Source organism: Sitophilus oryzae, unplaced genomic scaffold, assembly GCF_002938485.1.
Source record: "Sitophilus oryzae breed Bouriz unplaced genomic scaffold, Soryzae_2.0 scaffold_801_pilon_pilon, whole genome shotgun sequence".
Taxonomy (NCBI): domain Eukaryota; kingdom Metazoa; phylum Arthropoda; class Insecta; order Coleoptera; family Curculionidae; genus Sitophilus; species Sitophilus oryzae.
In genome coordinates, this window is record NW_022147419.1 from 1,153,089 (window position 1) to 1,165,578 (window position 12,490).

At 30.9% G+C, this 12,490-nt stretch overlaps 1 protein-coding gene across 1 annotated transcript in view; it reads left to right on the forward strand.

Annotated features, from left to right (window-relative positions):
* LOC115888557 (ABC transporter G family member 36-like) overlaps positions 1 to 9,139 on the forward strand; it is a 75,727-nt gene extending 66,588 nt beyond the window's left edge. The window contains exons 25-27 of the mRNA XM_030908309.1: positions 2,915 to 3,020; positions 5,683 to 5,783; positions 8,762 to 9,139. Coding sequence (XP_030764169.1) covers positions 2,915 to 3,020; positions 5,683 to 5,783; positions 8,762 to 8,940 — 386 coding nt within the window. The 3' untranslated portion in view covers positions 8,941 to 9,139. The remainder of the gene's footprint in view (positions 1 to 2,914; positions 3,021 to 5,682; positions 5,784 to 8,761) is intronic.
* Positions 9,140 to 12,490: the final 3,351 nt, after the last annotated feature.

Below are 12,490 nucleotides of genomic sequence, written 5' to 3' on the forward strand. Positions count from 1 at the left end.
TTTCGCCTGGGTCTCTTTTTTGCCCCCTCGTCCTCTATTTTATATTTTGAATGTTAGCAAACCTAGTTTAGTATGTTATGTTCATGGGTCCACAGTGGTGATTAAATACTGATTTTGATCGTTTTACTATTATAGGGTAGTCAATTTAAACTTAATAAAGATAGTAAATTGGTTCCAAATTGCAGCATACCAACCTGTTTTACAATTTCCTGTTAAATGTTTTCTTGTTATTTCATATAGTAACATATTTTTATTTGGACTTAAAATGGTTTAGCTTTATTCATTTTGGCATAAATAGGGAATTAATATACGTTAAGTATTGTAAATGTTTCTTTTTCTAATATTCGAAATATGTTAAGTCACTTAAAAATTGTTGGTATTTGTAATTTGTAATTGTATTGGTAATTTATTTAAAAACTGTTTTACATTTCATTTCATTTAAGTTCAAAATAAGTCGTCCATATACCAAAAATTACAATCATAGGTTTAAAAATAACCAAGTCATTAGAAAATAACTTCAAAAAAGAACTTTAAATTCGTTTTTCTCAAAACTATGTTTTGTGACTTAATACTGGGTGCGTCTGAAAAGTGTCTCACCCCCTATAACTTTTTTATTTTTTCAGATAAAAAATCGAGATTTGGTATATTAATTTATGCCATAAATTGGGATTGATTGAGGTATTCAATTGTTTTCTGTCACTTCCTGTTTCACTGGAAATGACTACAACTTTTGATATTTAAATGGTACCCTCGGTGTTTTGTTGGTTTATTCGATAGAAAATGACACTCTGAATAGAATGACATATCATATGTCAAATTTTGACATTTTCGAATATGGTTTATTTGAAATTGCAACATGCGATTCATAACGACAATTTGACTCGAAATACCAAGTGTGTGGTATCAAATTATTCGTAAAAAAATGCTTTTTCCAAATATGCTAATTAGCTACCCTCGTTCCGTTTGAAAAAATTGAGATATGATTAAAAATACGATTTAGGCATCTTTTAACCGGCTATGATAAGACACGAATAACATTAGACGATCAAATTTATTTTTCCAAGGCTTCTTAATTAAAAATTAGTATTTTTAACAGCCATGGCACTCTAAATTGAAATTTAAAATTCAATTTTGTTTTAAGGAAAAATGTCAAAAGTTGACATATGATATGTCATTCTGTTCAGAATGAAATTTTCTATCGAATAAACTAAAAAATACAGAGGGTGCTATTTAAAAATCAAAAGTTGTAGTCATTTCCGGTGAAACAGGAAGTGGCCGAAAAGAATTGAATATGCTAATCAATCCTAATTTATGTCATACTAGCGTGTACCAGCGACTTCATTCGCGTCGAATTAATCATTTGTAATGGTGATGATAAAGCAAAGCAAGAATTTCCATTAACATACAAACTGGATAAAATTTTCTCACATTTATGTCAGCATGAAAAAAAAACAATATGGCGATATTATTATATAACTTGGTAATATTTGAGGAGTAGTTTCATCTCGTTGGAATTTGACTTTCGAAAAATCCGTTTGGTAAAAATAAGCTTTTTACGTCAAACAGTTTAAGTAGAATCGTGGTTAAGAAATTACCCAACTTTTTGGAACACCCTGTATGATTTTTTAAAAAATTTCAAAATATGTAAAAAAAAACAAATAAATTATGCTTGTCCAAGCGTTTTCCCGAAAGACTAACCGTTTTTTAAATAACAAATATTGTAATATTTGAGGGGCGTTTTCACCCTCTTGGAATTTGAGATTCGAGAAACCCCTCCTTATCGAACCTCTACACCCCACAGTCAATCCGTTTGCCAATAATCAGCTTTAAACGTCAAGTAGTTTAAGCAGAATCGTGATTAATCAATGGTCATATTTTATGAAACACCCTATATAAATTTATAAAAAATCTTAAAATATGTAAAACAACAAAATAAAATATACGTGTTTAAGAGTTTTTCCGAAAAACTCACCGGTTTTTAAATAAAAAATATTTTAATATTTGAGGGATAGTTTCACCCCCTTAGAATTTGAGTTTCGAAAAATCCCTTCTTATCTAACCTCTACACCCTAAAGTCAATTTGTTTTCCAAAAATCAGCTTTTTACGTCAAGCGCTTTAAGCAGGATCGTGATTAATCAATGACCAGATTTTTCGAAACACCCTGTATACATTTCTAAAAAATCTTAAAATATGTAAAAAAACAAAATAAAATATACGCGTTTAAGCGTTTTTTTGGAAACTTGACCGTTTTTTAAATAAAAAATATTGTAATATTTGAGGGGTGGTTTCACCCTCTTAGAACTGGAATTTCGAAAAATCCCTTCTTATCGAACACCCTAGAATTAACCTGTATGCCAAAATTGAGCTTCTTACGTTGAGTGGTTTGAGCAGGATCGTGATTAATCAGTATGTCAGTCACGTAAAAGTTTTATATATTAGTATAGATACTAACATACAAAATGTCGTTTTTTTATCTGATAAAATAAAAAAGTTATAGGAGTGAGCCACTTTTGAATCGCTCCCGGTATAGTTTGCTTCTGGGGTACGTACAGATATGGGCGCTATCCTTTTTTTCCACTCAGTATACTAGACAATAAAAAATACAGTTAGAGTTAGAATAGAATTGCCGATGGGTATTAAAAATTTGCATCCCTCTTTACATAACGAAACGAAGAACCAAAAAATCGCTCACATCGAAAGTAAGATATTTTGCATTGTTCTACATAAACGTGCGCCCGAAACGTTCCCTAAACATGTACCTACTAGACTCGCGCTCTATCTCTCCATATGCATATGCAATTAGGACATATCTTTCCCGACTCTAATGCATTTTCCATTTTAAAATCTTCTTTGGAATAGACATTTCGGGCGCGCGTATGTGTATAGGTGTACTTATTTTGGTTGGCTTTCCAGGTATAATGTTTTCGAATGCTTTTGAGTCGGTGCCAAGGGCCATGGCTTATTTAGTACCTTTCGATTATGTGCTGATGGTAACGTCTGGACTTTTCGTTAAGAGAGGGTAAGTAATTGAATTAAAGTAATCTTTGGTTGATTCAGACATTTTTCTTTTAAATTATATAAAAATGTCAGCTGAAAACTGACATTTATTACAAATTACAACATAGGTATATTTTACACATAATGTATGACGTTTTTTATGTACACTGTACAGGGTGGGTCAAATTCGACGCTTTTAAATGGAAACACCCTTTTCTATAGGAGATAGACAAAAACTAATATCGGTGTCTGGAGCTCAATTTTTGTCAAAAATATGATGGTGAAAACCGCATATCGATATCTGTTACCGTTTCGGAGTTACGGCGTGTTTTTCAAAAATATGCATTTTTAACAAATCCCTGTAACTTTTTTGCTATAGAAAATTTTGTATTTTTATGAAAACATTTCCAAAGCACCTTTTTACGTAGAATTTAATGGTTTAAGTATAATTTTTTTAAAATTAATACTTTAAGAATTATCAACAGAAAATTTGATTTTTATATGGGACACCCTGTATATTTTTAATTTATTGAAAAGAATTTAAAATTACCTTTCCAAAAATATAACACACTTGATATTTTGCTCGATTCCTCTAAATATAATTAATAATTCCCGCTTTAAATAGGTAGGCTTTGAACGGCACCGGCTGTAATGCAAAGAAATTCTAGCTGTGAGCATCAATTAAAACGAAAATAATATTTGCTATGAGAGATGAAAAATTTTATAACAATTTAAAATATATTTAAACTATATCTAATAACAATAAAAATAAATAGCAAACCAAGACATGAGATTTTGCTACAGGTGTTCGACATATCGACCCTCTTCTGTTATAGACAGACGGGGCAGTTTTTGAACATTTTTCGCGGAATTTATTAACTCAGTGGAGGTGAAAGTACCAATACCAAAATACCCTCTCATAACTGCTAAGTATTTCTAATTCTTGTCTAGATTATACGGAAGAATAAAGAACCTTTATTCTACCGCAAATATATCCATAGGATGAGATCCATGGGCACTAAGTCAGGCGGCCTCGACGGCCAACGGCTGGGATCTTGGTTAGCTGTTCAATTATTCTTGAAAGTGGCTGCAAAGATTTGCTGATAACTTCAGCGTTCAGAGGCGGCGCGTTGTCTTGCTGGAAAAATATGTTTTCGAGTTCCATTAAGGGCATATCATCAATAAGGGGTCCAAAGCCTACTAGTTAAAAGTGGCGAACTTTTAAAAATTCTGTATTTCGAAGGGAATTATAACAAAATATCAAGTGTGCTATATTTTTGAAAAGGTAATTTTAAATTCTTTTCAGATAATTAAAAATATAGAGGGTGTCCCAAATAAAAAATCATTTTTTCTGTTGATAACTCTTAAATTATTAATTTAAAAAAAATTATACTTAAACCATTAAATTCTACGTAAAAAGGTGCTTTGGAAATGTTTTCATAGAAATACAAAATTTTCGATAGCAAAAAAATTACAGCGATTTGTTAAAAATGCAAATACAGATATTGATGTCGGTTTTCACCATCATGTTTTTGATGAAAATTGAGCTCCAGACACCGATATTAGTTTTTGTCTATCTCCTATAGAAAAGGGTGTTTCCATTTAAAAGCGTCGAATTTGACCCACCCTGTACATGTTGTAATTGAATAAGTGCGAAAATATTATATTATAAGTGGAGTTTATCTTATTAAATTTTTTACGTATTGTTTCACTATACCGGGTGCATCTCAAACGTGGCTCACCTCCTATAACTTTTTTATATTTTCAGATAAAATAACGAGATTTGGTATGTTAGTATATAACATAAATTAGGATTGATTGACGTATTCAATTGTTTTTGGTCACTTACTGTTTTACCGGAAATGATTGCAACTTTGGATTTTTAAATGACACTCTTGGCATTTTTACTTTATTCGATAGAAAATGACACCTGTGATGACACTCTCAATAGAATGACATACCGTATGTCAACTTTTGACGTTTTCGCGTATGGTTTATTTGAAATTATGACAGGCGGTTCATAACGACAATATGACTCGAAATACATGTGACACGAAAAAAGTGTGTGCTACCAAATTATTCGTAAAAATTGCCTTTTCCAAATATGCTAATGAGCCTCCCTTATTCCATTTGAAAAAATTGAGATATGATTAAAAATACGATTTAGGCATTTTTAACAAATCAGGACCAGACACGAAAAACTTTAGATGCTAAAATCTATTTATCCAAGGCTTAATTAAAAATTAGTGTTTTTAACAAAGCCTCTAGATTGAATCTTCTATTCCAGACCAAAACTCGTTTGGTCTTGGTCTTGCAATTAATAAGTAGTTTTGCTCTTCGTCTTGGTCTTGCAGGGTTCAGTCTTAGTCGTAGTAGTGCTCTTCCTGCAAGACTCTTGCAAATCTTGCAGTATTTTTAGTAATTTAATCCAAATAAAACTTTAAAGAAAAAAATTCTTACAATATGTATTTTGTTTGCCGAAAATTTTTATTTTTTAATATATTATATTTATTGAATCGGTATTTCTTTCTTTAAAATTTTATACAATAATCGGAAAAACATTATTCGTAATAATTTAAAACAATAATTTTAACACAAATAAGTAATTTATTATATATACAGGGTAAATCTTAAATAAGTGGAAATATTTTTAAGGCTAGTGTACTTACTATATTCTTATTTAGGACTATCCCCGTTTTAATGTCTTGGACAAGATATCTGTCTTGGTTGATGTATTCCACAGAATCCTTAAGCATTTTGCAATGGAAAGGAGTTAGAAATATTAGTAAGTATTATTTCGAATATATCCAATTTTTTACAATTATAATAATCTAATTAAATTATAGGTAGGTATATGTATAATGTATATGTATAACACAATATTAATTAATAATAATAATAAACAGGTAGTTAATATTTAAATGAAGGTATTTGCCAAACTTAGTAACCTGAACATTTAGTATATGTACTTGAATAGTGTTTATTCAAGTACTGATTGGTAATTATTTCAAATTTATTTCATTTATATCTGCATCAAAGTATTTCTAAGGACTTGTACTGGTAACAAAACAAAAATCGTTCATAATATTTCAAGCGAAAGCAAAAAAAAATACTCTTGGTCTTCCTGTAAAGGACACGCATCATTTCATCTCATCGATCAAGACGTGCAAACATAAAGCTTCCCTTTTATCCATAGTGTAATATTAGAGATGAGACCAACATTAAGAAATATCGATATAAGATGTCAGAAAATAAGTGTAGCGGGCTATGCCAAAATAATAGTTTTTGACATTTAAAATTGTGTAAATAAGTCTCCAGGATTTACAATTTCATAATTCCATCTCAACAAATAAGGGAGTTATTCATACTGTTTTGTTTAAAAATTATTAATTAAAACAAAATTCAATAAATTTGACTATTTAGTCATCATACCGAAAAAAGTTGTTTATTTATTATTTTACATAAGTATATCTGCCTAGGGTATTTTATCTAGATGTATAGCCATCTAGATAAATAGTTATTTTTTATACAAGACGATAAAATGGTATTTTATCGTCGACCGAGAAGATTAATTCACAAGCGATGAAATCGCGAGCGAATTAATTTTGGGAGACGATAATGCAATTTTATCGTCGTGTATCAAACAATATTTTTTTCCAGAGCGAGTTACGTTTTAAAAAATATTCAGAAATTATTATTTCTAGGAATTTATTACGAGTAGAAAAAATATTGTGATTTGACAAATAAATAAAGCTGTCTCTTTAGTTGTCAGTTTTGAGTCAATATTTTTTATAGTCTGTGAAACGAATAACTTTGAATTTGACAGTTTCCGCGGGCTTTTCTAGTGTTAATTTTATTAGGTTAGCAAAGGGTTAGCAACTTGCGGCCATGCTGACGCAATGCCGTCTCTAATAGGACAGCCTAGGAGCGAGATTTATTACGTCATGCTAGTTAGATACTACTGATTAATAAATATGTTGTAGAATACATAGAAAGATAATTATTCCGCGCATTTTTGGTTTGTATTTTAAAAATGATATAGTTTACATGAAATATACATAATATACAGTTAATAAATACAACGAACTATAATATACAGTTAATAATATTATGAGCCATACAAATGCAGCAAATGTTTTACAATATACAAATAATGAATAGGTACATAAGATATCTACATTGACTATTGCTGAAATCGTACTCCATAGTCAATGTTGATAGTTTTAGTGTTAAGAACAATAATTTTAAAAATATGTGGTCATCTTTTGACAAGTTTATATTAGTTTATTAATTGCAGTAAACATTATGTGGTGTGTGGTGTGAATATTTTATATGTAATTTTTGGATTATATTCGACACTATTTTTTCATATGACACAACACTGATGTAGGCTATAATGTTAACCGAAAGGTTTAGCCCAAACCAAATAAAAATAATGAAAAACCAAATGAAAACTTAATCAGCGTTTTTCCCGAAATCCCAAGAAAATCAAAAATTTTAAAATAATTTTACATATTATAAAATGATCTCAGCGATCTTTATTTCATAGCCTTTTTCTATAACTTTTGAAAATTGATACTTGCAAAATATACATATAAATTTTGTGAATGCAAATAATAATACATCACTATTAGTAGATATTGAATGTTTTTGTTAAATTAGATCGATTTTCAAACCACAAAATTTAAAATATATTTTACATTTTACCCATTATCCTAGGTACCTATTCATTATTTGTATATTGTAGAACATTTGCTGCATTTGTATGGTTTATTTGCCAAAGTATTTATTACTATAAATAGGTGTATATATTGTATTTATTAACTGTATATTATGTATATTTCATGTAAACTATATCATTTTTAAAATACAAACCAAAATTACGAGGAAGAATTATGTTTTCGATGTAGTCTACAACATATTTTTTAATCCGTAGTATCTAACTAGTGTGACGTCATAAATCTCACTCCAAGCCTGTCCTATTAGAGACGGCATTGGTCTGATATTTAGAAATGTCAAAAAATTATGACATTTCGTGTTGATTTTGTAAGAAGAGGAAGAACTGTCACTTGTTTTATTATTTTCCTTTTCTATTTCACGAAAGTAAAAAGAGTTACCTATCTGATCCGTTCAGGCACTCAATTTAAAGAATATCAGTAACTTTTTTGAAAGAGGGATTTTATATTTGCCATGTTGGTAAAAAATAACGGTCAAAATTCGAAGTTATTCATTTTATAGACTATACCTTCCGTTTCCATTCCATATCCATTCCATATCCGTTCCGTATTTTTTATTGTATTGACGCTATATTCATAGTTCAAGTTATTCATTTTATAGACTATAATTTTCTTTCATGTCGATTGCTGATTGAATTGGAGCCAGAAATGACTCAAAACGGAAATAAGTAAATTACCAACAGATATTCATGTTGAGGCGACAAACGTCATATCCAAACTACTTCCATTTAAATCCCGAATAACTTATGAAAAGGAATACAAAAATTTTCAAAAACGGAAGCCATTAAAAAACGTTCGAGAAGAAATAAAGTTTTTAATCTATCCTCGCTGTTAAAGTATCATTTAATCTACCCTTGCGGTTAAAGTACTATTTTATCTACTATTTTTGATAGATATAAGGCAATTTTAACAGTTGCTATGGAAAAAAATAAATTTTCTTGTATTACCGATTGGGCTTTTTATTAATTTATTGTAGGAACATCGATATCCCGCCTCATCTCTAGCCTAATCCCGTCATTTTTTCCAGGTTGCGAGACGCGCCAAGACGGCACTCTGCCCTGCCTGACCGACGGCCCATCAGTCCTGGACAAGTACTCTTTTTCCGAGGCTAATCTCGGCTGCGACGTATGGAACATGATTTTTCTGCTGATCGCCTTCCATTCGCTCGGCTATTTGTGCTTGTGGTGGAAAACCAGGAGGAGATAAGGAGTCTAGGGCAGAGAAAAATTCTCCCATTTTCGAAATCCGGCCATTTTTTTCGGTATCGGTGATTTTGGGGGGAAAGGTTAAAGGTGTGGCTTATTGGAGGAAATGAATTGGATTATGGGGTGTTTTATTAGAAAAAATGTTTGTTAGATTAAAAAAAAATTATTGGAGGTCACGAAATACTGTTAGTGATATTTAAGTTAAGCATTGTAAAAGTTAAGCTTTTGTATTTAGGTAAAAATATTTGTAAATTAAAAATTATCAAAAGTCAAAATTAGTATTATTTTATGATTTACTAGCGTGTACTCACGACTTCGTTCGCGTCGAATTAATCATTTGTAATGGTGATAAAGCAAAGCAAGAATTTCCATTAACATACAAACTGGATAAAATTTCCTCACATTTATGTCAGCATGAGAAAAAACAGTATGGCGATATGCGATATTATTATATAACTAATATATGGTAATATTTGAGGGGTAGTTTCATCTCGTTGAAATTTGACTTTCGAAAAATCCGTTTGCCAAAAATAAGCTTTTTACGTCAAGCTATCAGTTTAAGCAGAATCGTGGTTAATCAGTTACCCAACTTTTTAAAAAATTTCAAAATATGTAATAAAACAAAATAAATTATGCGTGTCCAAGCGTTTTCCCGAAAGACTAACCGTTTTTTAAATAACAAAGATTGTAATATTTGAGGGGCGTTTTCACAAGGTTTTCACCCTCTTGGAATTTGAGATTCGAGAAACCCCTCCTTATCGAACCTCTACACCCCACAGTCAATCCGTTTGCCAGAAATCAGCTTTAAACCTCAAGCAGTTTAAGCAGAATCGTGATTACTCAATGGTCATATTTTATGAAATACCCTGTATAAATTTTTAAAAAATCTTAAAATATATAAAACAACAAAATAAAATATACGTGTTTAAAAGTTTTTCCGAAAAACTCACAGGTTTTTAAATAAAAAATATTTTAAAATTTGAGGGGTGGTTTCACCCTCTTAGAATTCGAGTTTCGAAAAATCCCTTCTTATTGAACCACTACACCCTAAAGTCAATCCGTTTTCCAAAAATCAGCTTTTTACGTCAAGCGCTTTAAGCAGGATCGTGATCAATCAATGACCAGATTGTTCGAAACACCCTGTATATATTTTTAAAAAATCTTAAAATATGTAAAAAAACAAAATAAAATATACGTATTTAAGGTTTTTTTCGGAAACTTGACCGTTTTTCAAATAAAAAATATTGTAATATTTGAGGGGTGGTTTCACCCCCTTGAGACTGGAATTTCTAAAAATCCCTTCTTATCGAACCTCTACACCCTAAAATCAACCTTTATGCCAAAATTGAGCTTCTTACGTTTAGTGGTTGGAGCAGGATCGTGATTAATCAGTGAATCAGTCACTTTTTCAATTAGGATTTTATATATCAGTATAGATTAAAGTCCTGAGAAAACAAGTTCTAATATTATGAAGTACTAATTGGAGATGCAAATTAAACATCGACGTTTCAATAGCAAAATGTCGATGTTATAGCAACTAAAATTATTAATCCCGTTTAACCTTTTCCAAATTTCCATACCGTTTTAGACAAATTTAAAAAAAACATGAAAATATGGTTGAATTTCCTAAAAAGTAAAGGCGTTTCTATATAATTTCGATTTTATTCTTTGATAGATGGATATTATTAACTTTCATTAAGTTTGTTAAGGTACATAATCATAATACACATAATGTACCGGGTAGCCTACAAGAATGGACGCTGGCTGTATCTCAGAAACTACTTATTGTATAACTTTGGGAAAAACATTTAATAAGTAAATCGATCAAGAGAGATCGCTGGAAATCATTTTCAAGTTCGAAAAATGTCCGCTGGGGGGCGTATCTGTGATGGTCAATCAGAAAAGAGGATTTTCCTCAAAAATATGCAGGTGAAGCGGTATTTTAAATATTGCTACTGTAATCAGTGAGAAATTTTTTTAGTATACCGTATTTTGCTCTATTTCATAAAATAAAGTGGTGGGGGAAGGTTAAATTTGTTTTTTTTTAAATAAGATTAACTCTGGTTTGGGTTAGCCGATGTAAACAAACTAGGGCTCGTTTAAAAGAGCTTTTCTTCCTTAATGATCTCCAGTATAAATTTTGTTTCCATAAATTTCTACATGGTCGCTAAAGGGCGCTGTTTGACATAACAAATATTGCGCGTTTGGATAAAAAAATTAAAAGCAGGCTATGTTTCTTTTTGCACAGTTAAATAGAGCACAGAATTTTTAAAAATATCAGCGCAAACCGCAGCTTTCTATCTTCTCTCTAACGGGAGATATTAAGAAAATAAATCATATTAGGCTGTCGTCTAGAATTATAAGATCTAAAAATTATAGTAGTAGGCTAGGAAACAAAAAGACGTACATTGGTTACATCAAAATATATATTTTGATTTCATTTTAATGCCATTTAATTGTTATTTATCAACGTTCGTTCTTGATTCGACCCGAAAAACCCAGGCATATTGAATCCGATGACCTAGCTGGCCATGGCAATATGTCGCTCTAGCGTCTGGGGTGCAACTTTGTTCAAGTTAGCAACCGATCGTTTAGAAGCGATGTCGAAGCCAGATCGGTACTATGTTCATTGCAAAACTATTGTCGCTCAAATGCTGCGAAATATGATATCACTATCACACTCTTGCACACGTGTGCGACACGGTCTAGGCACAGAATATACTAACGAAAAAGAAGCCCAAGTTCCTTGTAATAAATCGGTTCCATTTTCGTAACGCCATCTCTCGACATAGCTGACATTATAGGTTAGCCAAAGGGGTGCGGGGCCGGGGGGAATTGTAAAATACACTTTTTTATTTTAATTATTTTTATTCGCTATTTGCAATTTTATTTTTAAAACATATTATGTGAAACAATCACATAATATGTCTTAAAAATAAAATTACAAACGGAAACAAAAGGAATTAAATAATCTGAAAATCTACAAAGTTTATTGATAAAAAAGTTAGGCTATGCAAATTGATAAGTATATTAAGTATAACCTCTTTGGTATAACATTGTTAAACAAACATTAACAAATCATAACATAGAAACAATCATAGAACTAAAAAAAGTACTATTACATAAAAACAGGTGATACAATACTTCAAAATTAATTTTAACATAATATCAAAACCGAAAAATCAAACTGCAAACACAACCACACTTATCACAACAGAAATTAACACACATTTCCGCGGCAAATGTCCAAGAAAGACTGATCCACAGACTGATCCAGGCGGATGAAACTGCCATTTGAATTTTGGAAACACGGCGGAGTTTCTGCCAGTAGAGGGATAGATGGCGCTGCGTAGAAATTTCATCTAAAGTCCCTAGATGTTCATCTAGGGACTTTAATTTCATCATGATTTTATCAAGTCATCCACAGAGTATAGTTTAATTAACAATTCGTTTGATTCTCTGTGGAGTAATTGGAGTAGTTGGAGTAGTTGAAAAATATAAATATTTATATAAAATGTTGATAATTTAACAGTGATGTGCTTTGTTACCCT